Consider the following 25,712-nt stretch of genomic DNA (forward strand, 5'->3'; position numbering starts at 1 on the left):
CTTGCATAAAGCACTGCAAGGGGAAGAAATACAACATCAGAATAAATTTTCTTCTTACCTTGTAGGTCCGTTTTGCCGCGGGAGTGCTCCACCCCCGCCCGTCGCTGTTGCACTGCGTGAGACGCTATGTCGCGCACGCGTGCTGGCGGGGTCTTCACGTAGTCACTCACGTGACTCCGAAGTAAAATTGCCCTAGTAACCTCTCCAAAAAATTCAAGAAGATTAGTCAAACATGACCTTCCAGGCACAAATCCATGTTGACTGTTCCTAATCAGACCCTGTTTATCCAGACGCTTATATATATTATCTCTAAGTCTCCTTTCCATTAATTTGCCCACCACTGACGTCAAACTAACAGGTCTATAATTGCTAGGTTTACTCTTAGAACCCTTTTGAAACCCTTTTTATCCTGCTCACTCACTGTCTGTGTGAACCTGTCAGTGCTTATAAATATCCACTGTTACTTTTGGCAGAGAGTTGCTGAGCTTGCTGGCAAGGGAGACCGAATGGACAGCTCCAAACTGCTCGTGAACCTGGTGATGGAGAAAGGTTCCCGGGCTCGGAGAGTGATGTGGGAAACCTTTGTGCAAATACAGAACACGGACCCAATGTTGATCAAAATACTAAAAGAAATAGGGGAAACAGGTGAGCTCATTTCAGAAGTTGATTTCAGTTTTAGATTCAATTATTGCATATTAGACAAAAACATACGTGGACATTTTCATTAATGAGAAATCATTTAACAGGTTTTATGCAACTTCCCGGATTAAAAATGGCAGGAGGTTCACTCGAGATTGGCTGGGCGCTGCGTGGTAAGGAATAGAACTGTTTTTCAATGGCAAAGGTAGATTGAAAATGGAGTAGAGTCCAGAATATGACCAACCACTCACCTTATGTTACTAGTCAATGAAATCATGTTAGTAAACCCTCGTATTCCCACACATCCAAATAAATTCCACCATTACCACCTGCTCTATTTACCTGTGTTCAGGTGACTCGAGGTTCCCGACGTATAGTAATAGCAACAATTTCCCATTGTATGGAAGAGCAGGTGAAACCCCAGGTAACCAATTCAACGTCCATTCAATTCCCATTCGTCATCACCTAGTGTAATCAATGCAACAGAGATACTGCCTGCCTGAAACACTGTGCAGTGATCACGGAAATGATATCTGGCAACTGAATATTGGAGTGGGTGGGAGTGACATCAGCGTGAGTCCATGAAAACTACAGGACACGGCAGGCAACCAGTGGCTCATTTAGAGGAGCGTAGTGATATTCAGCAAGGGGATGGACACAGTAGCGAGGATGTGGGTGGACTAGGATGATGAATAAACTCTTCCAATACTCATGTACATTCAAGGACAGGGAGGTCGGGTGAACAGAACTTGCCTGCTTCATTACACAGCTGCCCGAATTTGGGACGATATACATAGAAACATAGAAAATAGGTGCAGGAGGAGGCCATTCATTGAGATCATGGCTGATCGTCCCCAATCAATAACCCGTGCCTGCCTTCTCCCCATATCCCTTGATTCCATTAGCCCCCAGAGCTCTATCTAACTCTCTCTTAAATCCATCCAGTGACTTGGCCTCCACTGCCCTCTGTGGCAGGGAATTCCACAAATTCACAACTCTCTGGGTGAAAATGTTTTTTCTCACCTCAGTCTTAAATGGCCTCCCCTTTATTCTAAGACTGTGGCCCCTGGTTCTGGACTCGCCAAACATTGAGAACATTTTTCCTGCATCTAGCTTGTCCAGTCTTTTTATAATTTTATATGTTTCTATAAGATCCCCCTCATCCTTCTAAACTCCAGTGAATACAAGCCTAGTCTTTTCAATCTTTCCTCATATGACAGTCTCGCCATCCCAGGGATCAATCTCGTGAACCTACGCTGCACTGCCTCAATCACAAGGATGTCCTTCCTCAAATTAGGAGACCAAAACTGTACGCAATAATCCAGATGTGGTCTTACCAGAGCCCTATACAACTGCAGAAGAACCTCTCTACTCCTATACTGATATCCTCTTGTTGTGAAGGCCAACATTCCATTAGCTTTCTTCACTACCTGCTGTACCTGTAAGCCAACTTTCAGTGACTGCTGTACAAGGACACCCAGGTCTCGCTGCACCTCCCCCTTACCTAACCCCATTGAGATAATAATCTGCCCCCTTGTTTTTGCCACCAAAGTGGATAACCTCACATTTATCTATATTATACTGCATCTGCCATGCATCTGCCCACTCACTCAACCTGTCCAGGTCACCCTGCAACCTCCTAACATTCCCTTCACAATTCACACTGCCACCCAGCTTTGTGTCATCCGCAAACTTGCTAGTGTTGCTCCTAATTCCCTCTTCCAAATCATTAATATATATGGTAAACAGTTGCGGCCCCAACACCGAGCCTTGCGGCACTCCACTCGCCACTGCCTGCCATTCTGAAAAGGATCCGTTGTGTACACATTCAAGTTGTGTTCTGGAATCGACTACGCCATGCATATGAAAGCAATGTAAAATATATCAGTTCAGTTAAGATAGCAGGGAAAGAGTAATTACAGAGATTGTCAAATTATGCCTCAGAAGTTCGGCACGGACTTGTAGGGCCGAGATGGCCTGTTTCCGTGCTGTAATTGTTATATGTTATAAGATGTACCATTTTTTCAAATAAAGATGCCCAACAGAAACACAGGGAAACTCTGCGAGTGCAGACGGAAAAGCTTAACGTCAGCATTGTCCTGAGAAATGGCAATGTCAAGGTTTTGCAGCTGATTGATAAATACGCTGAGCTCACGGTCATTTCCACTGTTCGAGATCGGAGACTGGTGGGACATGAGATGCTGGCAGCAAGCCAAGACCATGACGACTGGAGAGAGAAAAGTCTCCCTGGAATATCAAAAAAAATCCAGATTGATCAATTGTTCCAGAGCAGCTTTTTCCAGAATCAAGACAAATCTGGGATTTCATCTGCCCTGGCCGGTGTTGCAGGCGTCGGCAAAACTACAATGGTGCAAAAGATTGTTTATAACTGGGCTACAGGGAAAATATTCCAACAGTTCCAGTTTGTCTTCCGATTGAACTTTCGGGATTTAAACCTTATTAATTGTAGTTTAAGTTTGACGGATATGATTCTGCATCAGTATCCCTACTTGAGTAATATTCTGGAAAAGCTGTGGGAAAATCCAGAGTGGTTGCTGTTTATATTCGATGGTTTGGATGAATTCAAGGACACAGCTGGTTTTGCTCGCAGTCAGGAAGACACAGAACCTCAACACATGTGCACAGATCCCAATTTCTCTTGCGAGGTATCTCAGATTGTGTTCAGTTTAATCCAACACAAGCTGCTCCCAGGGTGTTCAGTGCTCGTGACATCCCGCCCCACTGCAATACATTTATTGGAAAAGGCAGAGATCAGTGTGTGGATAGAAATACTGGGATTGGTTGATGGTGAAAGAAGAGAATATTTCAACAGGCTTTTTGAAGATCGGACGGTGGCAGCAGCTGTTTTCAAACATGTGAAGGAGAACGAGATCCTGTACACCATGAGCTACAACCCCTCCTACTGCTGGATCCTCGGCCTGACACTGGGCCCCTTCTTCACACAAGGACACGGGGAACAACAGCAAATTCCCAAGACCATCACCCAACTATATTCTCGCTACATTTACAACATTCTAAGAACACACAGTTGTGAGACTGAGAGCCCCCGTGACGTGTTACATAGAGTTGGTCAGATGGCCTTGACAGCAGTGTCCGAGAAGGTCATAGTGTTCACAGATGGAGATTTGATCAAATACAATCTGCAGCCTTCCCAGTTCTTGATGAAACTCTTGCAGAGGGAGTGTTCTGGCTGGAGCGTGGTGTACACCTTCCCACACTTCAGCATCCAAGAGTTCGTAGCGGCCATCGCACAATTCCTGACTCCAGATTCCGGGGATATGATGAAATTCCTGAGTGAAATGTACAGCACCACAGATGGGAGATTTGAGGTATTTCTCCGTTTTGTCGCTGGTCTCTCTTCTCCAGGGTCCGCTGGGAACCTGGAGGAGTTTCTGGGTCCATTTCCCCAAGAAACAACGTGCCGAGTGATTACCTGGATGATGGAGGTTGTGAAGCGTCAGATTGCAAACACAGGAAGTAAAGCTGGTAAAAGGAGTCTCTTGAACACATTACACTACCTGTCTGAGTCTCAAAATACTGCACTGGCTCAGGCCACACTGGGATCAATGGAGACACTTTCATTTCGTGGAGTGCGACTGACACCGATTGACTGCGAGGTCCTGTCGCATATCATTGGTCTCTGTGATACAATCAAACACATGGATCTCCGCAGCTGTAATATTCAGTGTGAAGGCCTCCAGCGGCTACATCGCGGGCTGCACCTTTGCCAGGATTTGGGGTAAGTTTCATTGGTTTTGACACAAAATTGTAAACTTGCCCACTGTGTATGTGTTGCCTCATAAAAAACAAATTAATTCAGCCATGGTCTAACTGAGGCAGCAAGGTGGCGCAGTGGTAGAATTGCTACCTCACAGCTCTAGAGACCCGAGTTCGATCCTGATTACGGGTGCTGTAGACATTCTCATCTTTTCCCCTTGACCGCGTTGGTTTTCTCTGGAGATTGTACAGGTTTGTAGGTTAATTAGCTTGGTATCATTATAAATAGTCTCTAACGTGTGCAGGATAGTGTTAGTGTGCAGGATCGCTGGTCGGCGCGGACTCGGGCCAAAGGGCCTGATTTCACGCTGTATCTCTAAACTAAACCAAACTAAACTAATTTGTTTCAAAACTGATTCAACTCAGCAGTTCCCAATAACCAGGCCAGTATCTTCCCAATGACTGCAGCTCCCAGTGAAGGTCATATTGGTTTGTTCCTGATCAGATAATTATAGTTCTTTATAACCAGAAAACCATATAACAATTACAGCACGGAAACAGACCATCCTGGCCCTTCTAGTTCGTGCCAAACACTTATTCTACCCTAGTCCCATCTACCTGCACTCAGACCATAACTCTCCATTTCTTTCCCGTCCATATATCTATCTAATTTATTTTTAAATGATGAAATCGAACCTGCCTCCACCACTTCAACTGGAAGCTCATTCCACACAGCTACCACTCTCTGAGTAAAGAAGTTCCCCCTCATGTTACCCCTAAACTTCTGTCCCTTAATTCTCAAATTATGTCCTCTTTTTTGAATCTTCCCTACTCTCAATGGAAAACGCTTATCCACGTCAACTCTGTCTATCCCTCTCATCATTTTAAAGACCTCTATCGTCCCCCCTTAACCTTCTGCGCTCCAAAGAATAAAGCCCTAACTTGTTCAACCTTTCTCTGTAACTTAGTTGCTGAAACCCAGGCAACATTCTAGTAAATCTCCTCTGTACTCTCTCTATTTTGTTGACATCTTTCCTATAATTTGGAGACCAAAATTGTACACCATACTCCAGAATTGGCCTCACCAATGCCTTGTACAATTTTCACATTACATCCCAACTTCTATACTCAATGCTCTGATTTATAAAGGCCAGCACACCAAAAGCTTTCTTTACCACCCTATCTACATGAGATTCCACCTTCAGGGAACTATGCACAGTTATTCCTAGATCCCTCTGTTCAACTGCATTCCTCAATTTGTTACCATTTACCATGTACGTCCTATTTTGATTTGTCCTGCCAAGATGTAGCACTTCACACTTATCTGCATTAAACTCCATCTGCCATCTTTCAGCCCACTCTTCCAAATGGCCTAAATCTCTCTGTAGACTTTGAAAATCTGCTTCATTATCCACAACTCCACCTATCTTAGTATCATCAGCATACTTACTAATCCAATTTACCACACCATCATGCAGATCATTGATGTATATTACAAAACAACAGTGGACCCAACACAGATCCCTGAGGCACCCCACTAGTCACCGGCCTCCAACCTGACAAACAGCCATCCACCATTACTCTCTGGCATTTCCCATTCAGCCACTGTTAAATCCATCTTGCTATTCCGCTATTAATACCCAACAATTGAACCTTCTTAACCAACCTTCCATATGAAACCTTGTCAAATGCCTTACTGAAGTCCATATAGACAACATCCACCGCTTTACCCTCATCAATTTCCCTAGTAACCTCTTCAGAAAATTCAAGATTAGTTAAACATGACTTTCCAGGCACAAATCCATGTTGACTGTTCTTAATCAGACCCTGTTTATCCAGATGCTTATATATATTATCTAAGTATCCTTTCCATTAATTTGCCCACCACTGACGTTATAAAAGAAACATTTTAATATCTGTGTTTCTCTGCCACTGCCATTTCCATTGGCGAAGCTACTTTTCACCGTTACTGCAGTTCGGCTGGCATTATCTGCGGTCGGTGTGTCCAACCAGCCCATCTTGACGAGGTGGCTCGAGTGAAGGTGACCGGACTGCGACTGTCAGCAGAATGGTTCATGTTGGACAGTCAACTGGCAGTGGACGAACTCAGCTCTCCACGAGGGTTGGACATTACCTCCAGCCAGTAAGGATACAGCCCATTACACAACACAACTTACCCACCCACCCATCAGCTACTCATCTCTGGCTCCAATGTTCTCAGATTAAGGACCAGACCACTAACCAATTGTACAGAGCACCAAAGTTTGCCAGGAAATGACACTGAGCAAGGGAGTTTACCCCGGGAGCAGATAAACACTCTGTGCCTTCCCGAGTAGCTGGGTAAACAGGACTGCATTCCCTGTCACCTGTACCCTGTATATGAGGAATGGCTCGCCCAGGGAACGTGCAAAAACTGGCCCATTCAGATGGACTGGCCACACCCAGAGTATCCACTGCACCAGATCCTCACAAATCCCGGGACTCGGGGAAATTTAGAATTTGATGCTGGGAAATTCCACTGAGCGTCCCTTAAACCCAGCGGGAATGTTTAACAGCAACAGCTGATGCCTTTTTCCAAAGTGATTCACCCAAAGTATGACACGGATGAATCTGATGCGCCGGCCGTGAAGATTATGGCGTGAAAGCATCAGTTCACCCTTGGGAAACGGATGACGTTTTGCGTTGTGACCCTTCTCCAGTCTGAAGAAGGGTCTATGTCCGAAACATCACCCATTCCTTCTCTCCAGAGATGCTGCCTGTCCCATTGAGTTACTCCAGCTTTTTGTGTCTACGGTTTAAACCAGCATCTGCAGTCTCTTCCGACACGAGATTATAAATGTTATCGTGTTTTCTGACATGTCCAAGTGGGAGTGTTCTGTCGGGGTTGGGGGTCTAACTCAGATTCTCACTCTGCTTCTGTTTAGATTGGGGAACAATAAACTGGGAGACTCTGGAGTGAAGGTGGTGTCTGCGGCTCTGATGAAGACTGACTGTAAAATACAGAGACTGCGGTACGTGCCAGATTGTAAGAGGTCGGGGCATCTTCATCACTTTCCGATACCGAGCCCAAATTGAACACCTTTGCCACAGGCTGTATGTGTCTCTTGTCACCGTCTCGATGCGGAGCAACTAAAGTGCGCGCAAAGCAGCTGCGTTCAATCAACTTGTTCAGAGAAGGGAATGAAAAAGATAGAAAAATATAAAAAGGCCAGGCAGCATCTGAGGCACGATTAACAAAGTTAACATTTCTGGTCATTATCCTTTGTCTGACGACATAGTTTCAAAAATAAATGATTTCTTTAACAGAGACACGGGTTTCATCCTGATCTCAGTTCCTGACTCTTTTAATTTTGCCACTCTCCCGTGGATTTATTTCGGGTGCTGCGGTTTGCCTCCAGAATCCAACGACGTGCCGGTTTGTAGGTTAATTGGCCCTCTGTAAATTACCTCTTGTGTGTGAGGAGTAGTTGGAAAATGGGATAATAGAGAACTAGTATGAACTAGTCAATAGTTGGCGTGGACTCAATAGGCCGTAGGGCCCATTTCTACACTATCTTCGAACCAAACTAAGATATAGAATAGAATAGAATAGAATAGCAAATCTGAAATATAAAAAGGGTATTGTTGGAAGAGTAATAGAGTGATACAGCGTGGAAACAGGCCCTTCGGCCCAACGCCCATACCGGCCAACATGTCCCAGCTACATTAGTCCTACCTGCCTGCGCTTGGTCTATATCGCTCCAAACCTGTCCTATCCACATACCTGTCTAACTGTTTCTTAAACGTTGGGATAGCCTCTGCCTTAACTACCTCCTCTGGCAGCTTGTCCGTACACCCACCACCCTTTGTGTGAAAAAGTTACTCTCAGATTTCTATTAATTCTTTTTCCCCTTCACGTTGAGCCTATGTCCTCTTGTCTTCGATTCCCCTACTCTTGGCAAGAGATTTTGTATATCTACCCGATCTATTCCTCTCATGATTTTATACACCTCTATAAGACCCACTCATCCTCCTGCGCTCCATGGAATAGAGACCCAGTCTACTGTGCAATTTGAGAAGGAGAAGGTTAAATTGGTAGTGTCAGTGATGCAGTTGAACAAAGGGGAATTATGAAGGCATGAGAGGAGAGCTGGCCAAGGTAGACTGGAAAGGGATCCTAACAGGAATGACGGCAGAACAGCAATGGCAGGAATTTCTGGGCATAATCCGGAAGACGCAGGATCATTTCATTCTGAAAAGGAAGAAAGATTCTAAGGGGAGTAGGAGGCAACCGTGGCTGATGAGAAGTTAGGGATAGAATAAAACTAAAAGAAAAGATGTATAACACAGCAAAGAGTAGTCGGAGGCCAGAGAATTGGAAAACTTTCATAGGACAACAGAAGGAAATAAAACGGGCAATATGGGCTGAAAAGATGAAGTACGAAGGGAAGCTAGACAGGAATATGAAGAAGGACAGTAAAAGCTTCTTTAGATATGTTAAGGGAAAATGAGTAGCAAAGTCAAATGTGGGTCCCTTGAAGGCACACACGGGTGAAATTATTATGGGCAACAAAGAAATGGCAGACGAGTTGAATAGGTAATTCGGATCTGTCTTCACTAAGGAAGACACAAACGATCTCCCAGATGTACTGGAGGACAGAGGATGTGACAAGTAAAATGGATGAAGGGGTGCAAGTAGATGTAGTGTATCTAGACTGTCAGAAAGCCTTTGATATGGTCCAGCATGGGAGACTGGTGACTAAAATTAGAGCACATGATATTGGGGGTAGGGTGTTGACATGGATAGAAAATTGGTTGGCAGACAAGAAGCCAAGAGTAGGAGTGAATGGGTCCATTTCAGAATGGCAGGCAGTGGCGAGTGGAGTGCGCAAGGCTCGGTGTTGGTAAAACAATTGTTTACCATATATATTAATGATTTGGAAGAGAGAATTAGGAGCAACACTAGCAAGTTTGCGGATGACACAAAGCTGGGTGGCAGTGTGAACTGTGAAAAGGATGCTAGGAGGTTGCAGGGTGACCTGGACAGGTTGAGTGAGTGGGCAGATGCGTGGCAGATGCAATATAATATAGATAAATGTGAGGTTATCCACTTTGGCGGCAAAAACAAGGGGGCAGATTATTATCTCAATGTGATTAGGTAAAGGGGAGGTGCAGCGAGACCTGGGTGTCCTTGTACACTGGTCACTGAAATTTGGCTTACAGGTACAGCAGGCAGTGAAGAAAGCTAATGGAATGTTGACCTTCATAGCAAGAGGATTTCAGTATAGGAGTAAAGATGTTCTTCTGCAGTTGTATATGGCTCTGGTGGGACCCCATCTGGAGTATTGTGTACAGTTTTGGTCTCCTAATTTGAGGAAGGACATCCTTGTGATTGAGGCAGTGCAGCATAGGTTCACGAGATTGATCCCTGGGATGGCGGAACTGTCATATGAGGAAAGATTGAAAAGACTAGGCTTGTATTCACTGGAATTTAGAAGGATGAAGGGGTTCTTATAGAAACATAAAATTATAAAAGGACTGGACAAGCTAGATTCAGGAAAAATGTTCCCAATGTTGGGAGAGTCCAGAACCAGGGGCCACAGTCTTAGAATAAAGAGGAGGTAATTTAAGACTGAGGTGAGAAAATAACTTTTTCACCCAGAGAGTTGTGAAATTATGGAATTCCCTGCCACAGGGGGCAGTGAAGGCCAAGTCACTGGATGGATTTAAGAGAGAGTTAGATAGAGCTCTAGGGGCTAGTGGAGTTAAGGGATAGGGGAGAAGGCAGGCACATGTTATTGATGGGGGACGATCAGCCATGATCACAATGAATGGCGGTGCTGGCTCGAAGGGCAGAATGGCCTCCTCCTGCACTTCTATATTACTAAAAGTCTGTTCTTGACCGGTTTTGGCCATCTGTGCTGCGATTTCCGAGAGAACGCCGTCACCTACGGCCATCATTTTTGGCCACCTCGCTCAGAGCCCCCTCCGCCGCATGTGTGCCAAGGATTTTTCCCGTCGATGACAATTGACAGAGATATTAATGTTTTTACAAAATTCCCCATTCTCTCTGCTGCCCCTGCTGGAGGGAGGGTGAGACTATAAAACCAGGAAGTGGTGTGCCTCACTCAGTCTCTGCAAGTGGTGTGCCTCAATCAGAGCTCTGAATGACACTGAACAAATGTCTACAGCACTGTGAATACTTTTAATTTGGTTTGAAAATGGAAATATGGTTAGAGGTAAAAAAGCACTGCCTGCAAATGGTTGTTTGGGTTTGGGTTGAAGTAAAAAGGCACTCTCTCTCTCTCTCTCTCTCTCTGTGTCTCCCGTCTCTCTCTCTCTCTCCTACTCTCTGTCTCCCTATCCCCCTCTTTCTCTCTCTCTCTCTCTCCCTCCCCCCTCTCACACTCTCCCTCTCTCTGTCCCTCTCTCCCTCTGTCTCTCCTTCTCTCTCCTCTCCTCTCATTCTCCTCTCCCGCTCCTGCAGGGGAGCAGAGGGATAGGACGGGAGGGGAGAGAATGAAACTCTCTCTCCCCCTCTCTCTCTCTCCCCCCTTCTCCTCTCCCCCCCCTTCTCCCTCCCCCTCTCCTCTGCCCCCTCTCTCCTCTCCCCCTCTCTCCTCTCCCCCCTCTCCTCTCTCCCCCCTCTCCTCTCCCCCTCTCCTCTCCCCTCTCTCTCCTCTCCCCCTCTCCCTCTCCCCCCCCTCCTCTCTCCCCCCCTCTCCTCTCCCCCCCTCTCCTCTCCCCTTCCTCTCCCTCCCCTCACCTCCCCCTCCCCTCCCCCCTCATTTCCCCCCTCTCCTCTCCCCCCCCTCTCCTCTCCCCCCACTCTCCTCTCTCCCCCCTCTCCTCTCTCCTCCCCTCTCCTCTCCCCCCTCTCTCCTCTCCCCCTCTCTCCTCTCCCCCCTCTCTTCTCTCCCACCCTCTCCTCTCCCCCCCCCCCTCCTCTTCCCCCCCTCTCCTCTCCCCCCTCTCTTCTCTTCCCCTCCTCTCCCCCCTTCTCCTCTCCCCCCTCTCCTCTCCCCCCCCCTCTCTCCTCTCCCCCTCTCTCCTCTCCCCCCTCCCCTCCTCCCCTCCTTTCCCCCCTCTCCTCTCCCCCCCTCTCCTCTCTCCCCCCCCTCTCCTCTCCCCCCTCTCCTCTCCCCCCTTCTCCTCTCCCCCCCCTCTCTTCTCTTCCCCTCCTCTCCCCCCCTCCTCCTCCTCCCCCTCCCCCCTCCCTCTCCCTCTCCCTCCTCCTCTCCTCCCTCCTCTCCCCCTCTCCTCCTCCGCCTCCTCCCCTCTCCCCCTCCCCCCTCCCCCTCCCCCCCTCCCCCCCCCCCCCCCTACCCCTCCCTTTCCCCCCACCTCTCTCCCTCCACCTTCCCCTCCCCCTCTCCCCCCTCTCCTCTGCCCCCTCTCTCCTCTCCCCCTCTCTCTCTCCCCCTCCCCTCCCCCTCTCCTTTCCCCCTCTCCTCTCCTCTCCCCCCTCCTCCTCTCCTCCCCCCTCTCCTCTCCCCCCTCCTCCCTCTCCACTTCCCCCCTTCCTCTCACCCCTCTCCACTCCCCCTTCCGCTCCCCTCCCCCTCCCCCTCCCCCCCCCCTCCCCTCTCTCCCTCCTACCGTCCCTCTCTTTTCTCCCCTCTCTCCTTCCCCCCTTCTCTCCCCCCTCCCCCTCCCCCCTCCTCTCCTCTCCCCTCCCTCTCCCCCCTCCCCCCTCTCCCCTCCCTCCTCTCTCTCCTCCCCCTCTCCTCCCTCTTCTTCTCTCTCCCCCTCTCTCCTCTCGCCCCTCCTCCTCTCCCCCCTCTCCCCTACCCCCCCTCCTCTCCTCTCTCTCCTCCTCCCCCTCTCTCCTCTCCCCCTCTCCTCTCCGCGCCCTCCCCTCTCCCCCCCCCCCCCCCTCCTCCTTTCCCCCCCACACACCCCTAACCCCCTCCCCCTCTCCTCTCCCCTTGAAGAGGAACATCCTTCATCAATGCTGAAATAGAACATCCGAAAGGGGCAGATCAGGAGCAGGTTGACATTGTGATCAAGAGCTTTTTACCAGAAACGCCAGCTGTTCTACTGACTACAGATGTCACCTGACCTGTTGAGTTTTGGCAGCATTTTCAGTGGAGTGATTCAGCGTGGAAACAGGCCCAACATGACCACACTGCCCAACATGTCCCATCCACACTAGTCCCACCTGCACACTTTTGGCCCATGTCCCTCTGGGACTTTTCTGGATTAATTTTATCCGTTGATCTACATTGGGGCAACAGTGGGGTAAAAGCGTGCTTTTGAAGTCGAAAAAGTTGTCAGCGTGGATGTTTTGTGGCAGACTGGCTTCAAAAACAGAATGAACGCTGGTAATCGCTGAACCCACTGCATACTGCATCCATTTCTAGGGAACCGCTTGACTAGGGGAGTTTTACTGCGGCATAACAGGCCAAGCAAGGGAGAAGCACTAACATGAAGAACAGTGGCAGATGCTACGGCTATGCAAGCTCCAGGATGGAGACTTGCGGGGAAATGTGGCTGAGCTTTGCAGTGTGCGTAGATTTCCATGTGTGCATTGGTATCTATTATATTTTTGACTGCACTCTTGTTTGTATCTCTAGGCTCTATAACAATGGACTGAAGCCATCTTGTGCCGAGAGTCTTGCCTTGGCTCTCAATGCAAACCGCTCAATGACTGAGCTCGACCTAGGTTTTAACGAGCTGGGCGATTCAGGATTGAAACTGGTGTTCGCGGCTTTAAGGAACCCAGACTGTAAACTACAGAAACTGCGGTTAGTACTATGAGAAAGATTTTGTGTTTCATCACTGGATATCTGACACTAAATATTGGGGCAGATCTTCTGACTGGACTCCAGCGTTTCTGCCCCATTAACCTGTTTTTCTTACACTAGTATTTTGCAGACTGGGTTACCTGCCCACGAATTAAACGCAGGTTTAGCATGACACAAGGTCCACCAAGAGAGTAGAATGGACAGCACACCTCCTCCATGTGGTCAATGCAAGTCAGATGTATTGAAGTGTTTGCAAGTGCGCTGTATTTAATGATAGTCAATTTTCACACCTGGATCCGGGAGGAGAGGCATGGGCCATTAGCAGAGGTCTGCCGAACTACCATCCGCGGTACTATCTGTCCCAAGACATCTGTCCAGCACAGTGTGACCAGTTGCTTCCTTTCTCTGCTCCGCAGGATGGATGGTGCCGGCCTCACTGATTCTTGCACCGAAGATCTTGCCTCGGCTCTCAGTGCAAACTGCGCCTTGACGGAACTAAAGCTAGGATCAAACTCGTTCACAGACCAATCTGTTCCCACTCTTTACCGCCTCATACTGACCCATCGCAATCTGGACACGATCGGGTGAGCCTTTGTGTTAACGCGTCATGGAATAAAGACGCTATGTCTCCCTGGCATTTGAAACATTAATCCCAGTCTCATGTTATTCACATAGTTGTACAACTTGTTTATGTCCTCTTTATTCTTCAATCTGTTTCAGGTTGAGATGGAATATGTTCACTTCAGATGGAGAGAATCAACTCATGTCGGTGCGGGAATACAGACATAGACTCAGTATAACAATATGAACATTGCAACATGTAAACCACCGCCTTGGACCAAACAACCCGTCAGATTTCAGAGTTGCAGCTGCAGACCCCGTGTCAAATGTTTCCACTGCGCTGGCTCAGGAAATAAACAAATTCAAGCAGACCTCGGTGCGTCTATCAAAAACAATATTTATTGCTTTACCTTTATCTGTAGTTTGGAGCAGTGAATTAAAGAGGACGCTTTTAGAAGAAAGGTTGGAACAAAATATGGGGAGTCCACTGCCTCAACTGCAAAGATTATCACTCATTATGTTTGACCAGGACGCTAGGAGTAAGTGCTTGTGCAGTGCAGAAGACAAGGAACTGCAGATGCTGGTTTACAAGAGTAGACACAAAGTTGGAGTAACTCAGCGGGTCAGGAGTTATTATGGAGAACATGGATAGGTGACGTTTAGGGTCGGGAACCTTCTTCAGCCAAATTAAATTATTAACTGGAGGGTGGTTAGCTGGAGGGGGACATATGACATCTCATTCTCCAAACTTAGTTAAGGTGCATGCGGCAAGGACCTCGTGATTCCAAATTGAGGCGTGCAGCTGGGGGGGGGGGGGGAGGTGCGCCTGCTATTGCAGATTCACTGTGAAGGAACAAGGCTGGCCAGGTGGGTGGATCTCCAGTGGAGGGTATCACTAGAGCCTTCAAGATGGGTGTGTTTACCATGTTTGTGAAAAATCACCAAGACAGTGTGGGCAACGGTTCTAAATTGCAGTTACCCAAGGTGGAGAAGCAAAGGTAAATAAGTCAAAATGTGGGAAATATTGAAAGTGACGCAGGATAAATCTGTACTCATTGATCATATTGAATGGCGGTGCAGGCTCGAAGGGCCGAATGGCCTACTCCTGCACCTATTTTCTATGTTTCTATATAACAAGGGTGAAACTTTCAAATCCAAGGATTCTGCAACATATGTGCATTGGAAAGTAGGCCAGGCAAAATATGAAGAGCTCGTGTGCATTTCTTGAAGGATAAAAACAGGAATGCTTCTGCGTCCACATCAGCGCCAAGTGCGTCGAGATGGGGCTCTTAAGGGACCATATTAGGAAACTGGAGCAGCAGCTCGATGACCTCTGTCTGGTCAGGGAGAGCGAGGAGGTCGTAGAGAGGAGTTATAGGGAGGTGGTCACTCCAAGACAACGGGAGGCAGACAAGTTGGTCACGGTTAGGAGGGGCAAGGGGCAGAGGCAGGGACTAGAGAGTACCCCGTGGCTGTACACCTTGGCAATACGTACTCATGTTTGAGTACTGTTGGGGGGGACAGCCTACCTGGGGGTAGCAACAGCGGCCGGGCCTCTGGCACAGAGACTGGCCCTGTTGCTCAGAAGGGTAGGGAAAAGAAGAGGAGGGCAAAATAATAACAGGGGACTCTATAGTTAGGGGGTCAGATAAACGATTCTGTGGACGCAGTCAGGAGACTCAGATGGTAGTTTGCCTCCTTGGTGCCAGGGTCTGGGATGTATCTGAACGTGTTCAAGATATCTTGAAATGGGAGGGAGAGGAGCCTGAGGTTGTGGTACATATAGGTACCAATGACATAGGTAGAAAAAGAGAAGAGGTCCTGAAAGGAGAATTTAGGGAGTTAGGAAGAGAGTTAAGGAGAAGGACCGCAAAGGTAACAATCTCAGGATTACTCCCTGTGCCACACGACAGTGAGAGTAGGAATGGAGCGAGGTGGAGAATAAATGTGCGGTTGAGCAACTGGTGCAGTGGGCAGGGATTCAAGTTTCTGGATCATTCGGACCTCTTGGGGAAGGTGCGACTTGTACAAAAAGGACGGGTTGCACCTGAACCCGAGGGGGATCAATATCCTGGCGGATTGATTTGCAAAGGCTACTGGGGAGACTTTAAACTAGAACGGTTGGGGGGAGGGACTCAAAAATAGAAAGCAAGTAGGCAGTGTGTGAGGCAGGAGGCAGAGAAGGGAAGCACTCAGACCCAACATGTAGGGGAGAAAGAAGAAAAATAAAATAAACAGAGAATAAGAGGTGGTGGGTTTCTTAAATGTGTATATTTTAATGCTAGCAGCATTGTACGAAAGGTAGGTGAGCTTAGAGCCTGGATTGACACCTGGAAGTATGATGATGTAGTGATTGGAAACTAAATATTCCAGGATTCCGTTGTGGATAGAATTGGAGGGGCAAGAGGTGGAAGTGTTGCATTGCTTGTCAGGGAAGATATTGCAGCAGCGCTTTGGCAGGATAGATTAGAGGGCTCGTCTAGGGAGTCTATTTGGGTGGAACTGAGAAATGGGAAAGGTGTAACAACACTTATAGGGGTGTATTATAGACCGCCTAATGGGGAGTGAGAATTGGAAGGCAAATATGTAAGGAGATAGCGGATATTAGTAGTAAGCACAAGGTAGTGATTGTGGGAGATTTCAATTTTCCACACATAGACTGGGAAACACATTCTGTAAAAGGGCTGGAAGGTTTGGAGTTTGTAAAATGTGTGCAGGATAGTTTTTTGCAGCAATACATAGAGGTACCTACTAGAGAAGGGGCAGTGCTGGACCTCCTGTTAGGAAATGAGGCAGGTCAGGTGGCAGTGGTATGCGTTGGGGAACAGTTCGGGTCCAGTGATCACAATACCATTAGTTTCAATATAATTATGGAGAGGGTCAGAACTGGACCAAGGGTTGAGATTTTTGATTGGAGAAAGGCTAACTTTGAGGAGATGAGAAAGGATTTAAAAGGAGTGAATTGGGACATTTTGTTTTATGGGAAGGATGTAGAAGAGAAACGGAGGACATTTAAAGGTGAAATTTAAAGAGTACCGTACCTTTATGTCCCTGTTCGGTTGAAAAGAAGTAGTAATAATTGGAAAGAGCCATGGTTTTCAAGGGAAATTGAACTTTTGGTTCGGAAAAAGAGAGAGATCTACAATAATTATAGGCAGCATGGAGGCAGCTTCAGGAGTATAAAGAATGTAAAACAAATCTTAAGAAATAAATTAGAAAAGCTAAAAGAAGATATGAGGTTGCTTTGGCAGGTAAGGTGAAAGTAAATCCAAAGGGTTTATATTAATAGCAAAAGGATAACGAGGGATAAAATTGGTCCATTAGAGAGTCAGAGTGGACAGCTATCTGCAGAGCCGAAAGAGATGGGGGAGATATTGAACAATTTATTTTCTTCGGTATTCACCAAGGAGAAGGATATTGAATTATGTGAGGTAAGGGAAACAAGTAGAGTAGCTATGGAAACTATGAGATTCAAAGAAGAGGAAGTACTGACACTTTTGAAAAATATAAAAGTGGATAAGTCTCCAGGTCCTGACAGGGTATTCCCTAGGACATTGAGGAAAGTTAGTGTCAAAAAAGCAGGGGCTATGACAGAAATATTTCAAATGTCATTAGAAACGGGAATGGTGCCGGAGGATTGGCATACTGCGCATGTTGTGGCAATGTTTAAAAAGGGGTCTAAGAGTAAACCTAGCAATTATAGACCTGTTACTTTGACGTCAGTGGTGGGCAAATTAATGGAAAGGATACTTAGAGATAATATATTTAAGCATCTGGAAAAACAGGGTCTGATTAGGAACAGTCAACATGGATTTGTGCCTGGGAGGTCATATTTAACTAATCTTCTTGAATTTTTTGAAGAGGTTACTAGGGGAAATTGATGAGGGTAAAGTGGTGGATGTTGTCTATATGGACTTCAGTAAGTCATTTGACAAGGTTCCACATGGAAGGTTGGTTAAGAAGGTTCAATTGTTGGGTATTAATGGTGGAGAAGCAAGATGGATTCAACAGTGACTGAATGGGAGATGCCAGAGAGTAATGGTGGATAGCTGTTTGTCAGTTTGGAGGCTGGTGACTAGTGGGTGCCTCTGGGATCTGTGTTGGGTCCACTGTTGTTTCTCATGTACATCAATGATCTGGATGATGGTGTGCTAAATTGGATGAGTAAGTATGCAGATGATACTAAGATAGGTGGAGTTGTAGATAATGAAGTCGATTTTCAACGTCTACAGAGCGATTTAGGCCATTTGGAAGAGTGGGCTGAATGATGGCAGATGGAGTTTAATGCTAATAGGTGTGAGGTGCTACATTTGTCAGGACAAATCAAAATAGGACGTACATGGTAAATGGTAGCGAATTGAGGAATGCAGTTGGAACAGAGGGATCTAGGAATAACTGCATAATTCCCTAAAAGTGGAATCTCATGTAGATAGGGTGGTAAAGAAAGCTTTTGGTGTGCTAGCCTTTATAAATCAGAGTATTGAGTATAGAAGTTGGGATATAATGTTAAAATTGTACAAGGCATTGGTGAGGCCAATTCTGGAGTATGGTGTACAATTTTGGTCGCCAAATTATTGGGAAGATGTCAACAAAATAGAGAGAGTACAGTACAAAATAGAGAGAGGACAGTAATTTGGCGGCGCGACTCACCCGTTGCAGCGCCCCCTACAGCCTGTCTGTCTTTTTTTTTATTTTTTGTCTAGTTAAATGTAGTGTTAGTAATTTTTAATACTGGTTTTAAATGTGTATATGTGGGGGGCGGGGGAAACTGTTTAAAATCCCTTCCCTGTCCAGGAGACCCGACCTTTTCCCTGTCGGGTCTCTGTTGTCGTTGAGGCCTAGCACCATGGAGCGGTCTCCAACCTGAACGACCCGGGGGCTCGGGAGACTGCGGAGCTGCGGACTACTCACCATCGTGGGGCCGGCCGGCCTCGGAGCGTGGGGAGCGGTTGTGACTCGCTGCTGCTACTCGACTCCTGGGGCTCGCAGGTCCGATGGACTGGGACATCGGGAGCTTGCGGGTCCGGGGGGAGAGACCGCTTCCCGGAGCTCCTGCAACGCGACTTCTCCAGCCCGTGTCGCGGGGTTGGAACGACCCGGTGCGGGGTCGTACATCGCCCGGCACGGCTTCATGGCCGTGGGACATTCCAGCGCCCGCCGGGGCCTCCAATATTGTGACTTTTAGACCGGGAGTGGGGCAGTACATCGCCCCGCGCGGCCTAAAATGGCCGTGGGACTTATCATCGCCCGCCTGGGGCTTGGACATTGGGAGAGACATGGAGAACAGGGGAGAGAAAAGACTGCTTTCCATCACAGTGAGTCCACTGTGATGGATGTTTGTGTGAATTAAATTGTGTGTATGTCTAGGGTATTGTCTTTGTATGGCTGTGGAAACAGAATTTCGTTTGAGCCTCACTGAGGCTCAAATTACAATAAATGGTATTGTATTGTATTGAGGAGATTTACTAGAATGTTGCCTGGGTTTCAGCAACTAAATTACAGAGAAAGGTTGAACAAGTTAGGTCTTTATTCTTTGGAGCACAGAAGGTTAAGGGGGGACTTGATAGAGGTCTTTAAAATGATGAGGGATAATAATAATAATGATAATAAATTTTATTTAATGGGCATCTTTCAGACATCTCAAGGACACCTTACATAGATTAATCGGAATAAATACATATAATCGGAATAAAATAAGTAATAAAGACATCACAGAGACACAAATTAAAAACAGAATTCAATCCAAAAACAGAAAATCAAAAACACAATGTGGAGAGCAGCGGCAGCCAAAGCGCGCCAACGTCCACTCTCTCGTCACGGCAGCCATCTAGGACACAGACTTACAGGATTACAATTAGACAAAAAAATCATCCCCCCACAGTGGATAGCACTGTGGGGGAAGGCACAATGTCCAGTCCCCACCCCATGTTCACCCCAAAGTCAGGCCTATTGAGGCCACCGCAATTGCCTCTACGGAGGCCCGATGTCCCTGGCTGTTCTCACCGGGTGGTCTTGCCCCGGCGTCGGGAGAGTCCTTTCGGCGGCTGGGCCACCTGGAATGGCCGCTTCCTGGTTGGAGACCGCGGCTGCCGAAGCCGACAAGGCCGCGCCAATTTGGAGCTCCCAGGCTCCCGATGATAAAGTCGGCGCCGGCTTTCCGCACTGCTGCCTCTCCGCACGCCGCCTCTCCGCTCCACAGACCCGCAGCCCGGAGATGTTGCTCTCGGCGGTCTAGCTCACCAGAGCTCCAGCGCGGCGACCCAGGCAAGGCATCGCCCGCTTCACTCCGCTCCGCGGTAGCGCTCCAGCGCTGTGCCACCACCGAGGCCGAGGTGCTGGGCAGTCCCCGCCAGGAAACGGCGCTCCAAGCCCGCTGGTAGGCCATGAGGACGGGTCGACGGGCGGCCCGTAGAAAAGGCTGCCACACCGACCAGGTAGGGACCTAGAAATAAAGTTTACACCTACCCCCCACATTAAAAAGTCCATATCCTCTACAAACAAAAAACAGGACTCATTAAAAACTATTAAAAAACCGAATTAAAACGGACGGCTGCTGGCTAGCAGCTGTTCACCAAGATGGCCTCTCCCCTATTGGATAGACAGAGTTGACGTGGATAAGCTTTTTCCATTGAGAGTAGGGGAGATTCAAACAAGAGGACATGATTTGAGAATTAAGGGGCAGAAGTTTAGGGGTAACATGAGGGGGAACGTCTTTACTCAGAGTGGTAGCTGTGTGGAATGAGCTTCCAGTGGAAGTGGTGGAGGCAGGTTCGATTTTATCATTTAAAAATGAATTGGATAGGCATATGGACAGGAAAGGAATGGAGGGATGGTCTGAGTGCAGGTAGATGGGACTAGGTGAGAGTAAGTGTTTGGCACGGTCTAGAAGGACCGAGATGGCCTGTTTCCGTGTTGTAATTGTTATATGGTTATATGGTATATGGACGAGTGTAGAAAGTGCTGGAGTGGAGGAAAGCAACAGACTTAGATCGAGTCCCTGCGTGCACCATCAGGAGTAACTGCGAGGAATAGCAGGCAGTATTGGCAGCCATCTTCAACCTCTCCCAAATACAATCATAGATCCTCATCTACTTTACGAATATCACTGTGAGCCATAAACACAAGGTGGTGATCCTCAATGTACCGCCCAGCTGCTCTTATATTCACACTCGTGCTCAAAGATCATAGAGTGGAGCAAGATACTCCACTCCTACGTAATCCAATGCACTGAGGTCTAGTATGTAACGGAATGTCACAGCCGCCATTTTTCAATGCAAAAACGCGGCTTCCGTTATGCCTCAAGCAGTGTAATCCGCGCTATCATCTTTGGTGATAGCCTGAGTGACTGAGCTGCCCGGCCAGAGTGACTGAGCTGCCAGCCTAAGAATCCATTCAGCCCACAATGTCCATACTAGCCAGTCCCTTTGACCCACAACACACATACTAGCACTCCAGAACCCCCCCCCCCCCCCACTGGCCAGCAATATTGAAATTGGTGGAGAGGTGGAATATTGCGTTGGGGGGCCAGCCCTCCCATGTGATGCTGGGACCCAACGGGTCCCACTTAGTCTAGTAGCTCTATATGAGCCCGGATCTTCTAAATTTTTATCTTTTTTTGGACTAAGCGTAATAGTTGATTCTGCTAATGTTTCAGGTATTTTTTTTTCTTTAAAAGCCTGAGAATATAAATTAAATAAGTAAGTAGTCGTTATCTCATGGATAAAATTCATTACTAAAACCAGGTGTCTGCGAATAACCCTTTATTTAAACCATCTCTTATTGATAAGACATATAACCAATGGGAAAGTCTCGGAATTAGAAGGATCAGGGATATGTACGAAATAGGAAACCTACTATCATTCCAACAACTACAATTAAAATTTAAATTGAAAAACAACCAATATTTTAAATATCTTCAGATTTGCGACTTTGTGAAAAAATATATACAAGGATATCAAAAAGTAACTCCTGACTTATTGGAAGAAGCAATGAATATTGAAGCTGACTCACAAAAATTAATATCCTATTTATATAATAGTATTCTAAATATAGACCTACCATCGACAGAGGTACTTAGAGAAGAGTGGGAACGGGAATTAATGATAAAAATTACGAAGGTTAAATGGGAAAAATACCTGATATATATTCACAAATGTTCAATTAATGTAAGACATAATCTAATACAATTTAAAATTGTACATAGATTATATTATTCAAAAACAAGATTGAACAAATTTTTATCCAAATATATCCGCCACTTGTGATAAATGTCTAGCCCAAAAGGCAACTATAACACACTCCTTAGTTTCCTGCATAAAACTTTATAGATTTTGGAATGATATTTTTGAAATACTTACAAAATTATTCAAGACAAGAATGGAACCTAATACTGAAATGATTATATTTGGTGTAATGGAAGATGGGAATAAATTGAACGCATCTCAAAATCTATTCCTTAATTATGGTTTAATAATAGCAAAAAAATTAATACTTAAATTTTGGAAGGGTACATCAATACCAACGCTTAAAATGTGGATTGCAAGTATGTTGGACACCGCTCATCTTGAGGAAATGCGATTCCTCCTAATGGATAAATCAGACCAATTCATAACGAGTTGGTCTCCATTCGTCGTTTTTTTGGAATCATATGGTGCAACACAATTGTAAAAAATAACTGTTTCAGGACTGGACGAGGGTTGGTCAAGACTATAAATAATGATCTCCTTTTCTTTTCACTATTTTCTCTCTCAACTTTCTTCATTTACTCGTTTTCTTTCTTCACACACTATATATTTCACATTTTTCTATCCTTTACTATCTAACCTCTTTTTCTTATTCTCATCTTTTTTCAATGTAACAAAAAAAAAAGAAGTTGTACATAAAATGTATTATGAAAATATATATTAGGCACTTTGGTGCCATATGACTGTGCTTACTTCTAATAAAATAAAATATTTTAAAAAAAAAAAAAAAAAAAAAAAAAAAAACAGGTGTCTTACCATTTTTCAATCATTTTATTGTTTCACCTATTTCTTCGATTGTAATTTGAGCTCCAAGGTCCTCTTGTTCCAAAAGGTAAAGTTTTGGAAGATTACAGTTATCTACATTTTTTTAAACTTTACTATCTTCTATTTTAGTTTTAGATGTATATAAATTTTGATAAAATTGAGCAAATCTGTTATTAATATCTTTAGGTAGTATTAGTAATTCACCTTTCTCTGATTTAATTTTAGTTATAGTATTTTCCTTTACTTGTTTTTTCAATTGGCGAGCTAAAAGCTTATGTGGTTTGTCACCAAACTCAAAATGTTCCTGTTTTGTAATTTGGAATAATCTTATTACTCTTGCCGATAAAATTCGATTAAGTTTAAATTTCAGTAATATTATCTTATTGTGTTTATCTGTCGTGGAATCTTTAGCATTATCTAACTCTAACTGTCTGATGTCTTCTTTTTATTTTGAAAAATTTGATATGAAATTATAATTCCTCTAATAAATGCCTTAAATGTTTCCCATAATAAAGAAGACGAAGTACCTGGTGCATTTGTATCAAAAAGTTTCATTTGTTGTTTTAAATATTGATAGCCTTGTAAGTCATTTAAAATATGCGTATTAAACCTCCAAAAATATTTTTTACCCGGCATGCCCTCGAATTTTACTGAAAATGTCAATGGAGAGTGATCTGAAATACTACTAATGTGGTATGTTGGATTAATTATATATGGCATTAATTTCATACCCATTAAAAAATAATCAATTATTGAATAAGTTTTATGTACCGAAGAGTAAAATGAGTATTCCCTTCCAACTGGATTAGCAGATCTCCATACATCTATTATATTAGTATTTTTTATATATGTATTTAGAAATTCACTAGTCTTAGATTTTAAATTACTCCTCCTTTGTTTTGCTGATTTATCTAGATATGAATCTAAAACACAGTTGAAGTCCCACCCTATTATCACATTTTGGTAATTAAACTCTGATATTATCTATAATTTTATCAAAAAATTGGGGGTTGTCAAAATTCAGAGCGTAAAAATTTATCATAGTTAGTGGGGTTGCATAAATTTCTCCCATAACTATAATCTACCTTCCATCTTTATCTGATATAGTATTCTTTAATTGAAAAGGTATACCTTTTCGAATAAGAATAACCGTACCTCTAGATTTAGAAGCAAATGAGGAGTAGTATGTTTGACCTATCCACTTCGCCTTTAATCTCACTTGTGTTTGTTGTTTGATGTGAGTTTCCTGCAAAAACATTATGTTGCTTTTCAAAGGTCTTAGTTGAGCAAAAATGTTACCCCTCTTAATTGGTTCATCGGCACTCCTTATATTTCAACTACAGAATCTTAAGGTTTTTTTAAACACTCATAACTATTTTTTTAATTGATGGGAAAAATCCTCGTGGCCAGCTCAGCGGAGGACTGTGAGTAAGATGGCCAAAAATCATAGCGATATATTGTAGTATTTTTTCTAAAATCAATATACAGTGCAGACAGGAAGTGGTCAAGATGACACTTTTAATTATATAGATATTTTCTACTTGAATAAAGTTGATTTTGATTTTTATAAAAGGGTTATTTGTGCCCTGAAGGCCGCCCGTCTCCTTGAAAACCGGCAGCACAGAAGAAGAGATAATAAGACAGCATCCCATCTCAGGCAGCACGGTGGCGCAGAGTTGCTGCCTTACAACGCTTGCAACGCCGGAGTCCCGGTTTCAATCCCGACTACGGTGCTGTCTGTATGGAGTTTGTATGTTCTCCCCGTGACCGCGAAAGTTTTCTCCGTGATCTTCGATTTCCTCCCACACTCCAAAGACGTAGAGGTATGTAGGGAAATTGGCTTAGTATAAATGTAAAAATCATCCCTTGGCACGGTAGTGTTAGTGTGTGGAGATGGCTGGTCTGTGCGGACCCGGTGGGCCGAAAGGCTTTTTTCCGCGCTATATCTCTAAACTAAACTAAACTAAACTATTACAGGGGCAGTCTGAGTCTGCCTACAATAAGTGGGTTGAAGTAAGCATGAAGCGTGCAGAAGGAGTGAAGTTCCACTAGGTGGCAGTGTTGAGGCATACTGAAACGTTGAGGGATCCCAAAACTGATGCAAGGACAGTACTGAAAAAGCTCTACCGGGCTTTGGACATGGTTGCCTGACCTCTACCGGGTTGAGGCCAGGCAACTCTCAGACACCTCCTACTACTTATCATTGGACCGTGATCCCACAAATGAGCACCGGGCCTTAATCTCCAACATCACTACTGATTTCATCACTTCCACAGCCTCCAACCTTATCGTTTCCCAGTCCCGCACAGCCCGGTTTTACCTTCTCCCCAAAATCCACAAACACAACTCTCCTGGCAGACCCATTGTTTCTGTCTGCTCCCGTCCCACGGAAATGATTTCCACTAATGAGGTATCTTGGACATTATGACTTCCACTTTCCAAGCCCCCACTCCCTCATCTTTACTATGGACGTTCAGTCACTCAACGCCTCCATCCCCCACCAGGATGGTCTTAAAGCTCTGTTTCTACCTCGACCACAGAACCAGCCAATTTCCCTCTACTAACACACTCTACTCTGTCTAGTGGAGCTGGTCCTCACCCTTAATAATTACTCCTTTGACTCCTCCCACTTCCTCCAAGTCCAAGGTGTAGCTATGGGCACCTTCATGGGCCCCTGTTATGCCTGCCCCTTTTTAGGGTACCTTGAACAATCCCTGTTCCTATCCCCAAACTCTATCTCCGTTACATTGATGACTGCATCGGTGCTACCTCCTGCACCATGCAAAACTCATGGACTTCATCAACTTCGCCACTAATTTTCATCCTGCACTCAAATTTACTTGGACCTCCCGCCATCTCACCGTCTCCATCACAAGAAATAGACTATTGACTGACGTCTATTACAAACCCACTGACTCCCACAACTATCTTGACTACACTTCTTCCCACCCTGCTTCCTGCCAAAGACATCCCCTATTACCAATTCCTCCGTTTATGCCACATCTGCACCCAAGATTAGGTGTTCCATACTAGAACATCT

The 25,712-nt window shown here is 45.5% G+C and overlaps 1 protein-coding gene across 2 annotated transcripts in view; it reads left to right on the plus strand.

The window, feature by feature from the left end:
• Window positions 1-14,035, plus strand: part of LOC129715745 (NACHT, LRR and PYD domains-containing protein 3-like) — a 47,745-nt gene extending 33,710 nt beyond the window's left edge. For both annotated transcript variants that reach the window (XM_055665599.1, XM_055665600.1), the window contains exons 4-10: window positions 474-645; window positions 747-812; window positions 2,674-4,399; window positions 7,302-7,388; window positions 12,933-13,103; window positions 13,520-13,687; window positions 13,824-14,035. In XM_055665599.1, the coding sequence (XP_055521574.1) occupies window positions 474-645; window positions 747-812; window positions 2,674-4,399; window positions 7,302-7,388; window positions 12,933-13,103; window positions 13,520-13,687; window positions 13,824-13,911 (2,478 nt within the window). In that variant the 3' untranslated portion in view covers window positions 13,912-14,035. The remainder of the gene's footprint in view (window positions 1-473; window positions 646-746; window positions 813-2,673; window positions 4,400-7,301; window positions 7,389-12,932; window positions 13,104-13,519; window positions 13,688-13,823) is intronic.
• Window positions 14,036-25,712: the final 11,677 nt, after the last annotated feature.

This window comes from Leucoraja erinacea, unplaced genomic scaffold (genome assembly GCF_028641065.1).
Source record: "Leucoraja erinacea ecotype New England unplaced genomic scaffold, Leri_hhj_1 Leri_136S, whole genome shotgun sequence".
Taxonomy (NCBI): domain Eukaryota; kingdom Metazoa; phylum Chordata; class Chondrichthyes; order Rajiformes; family Rajidae; genus Leucoraja; species Leucoraja erinaceus.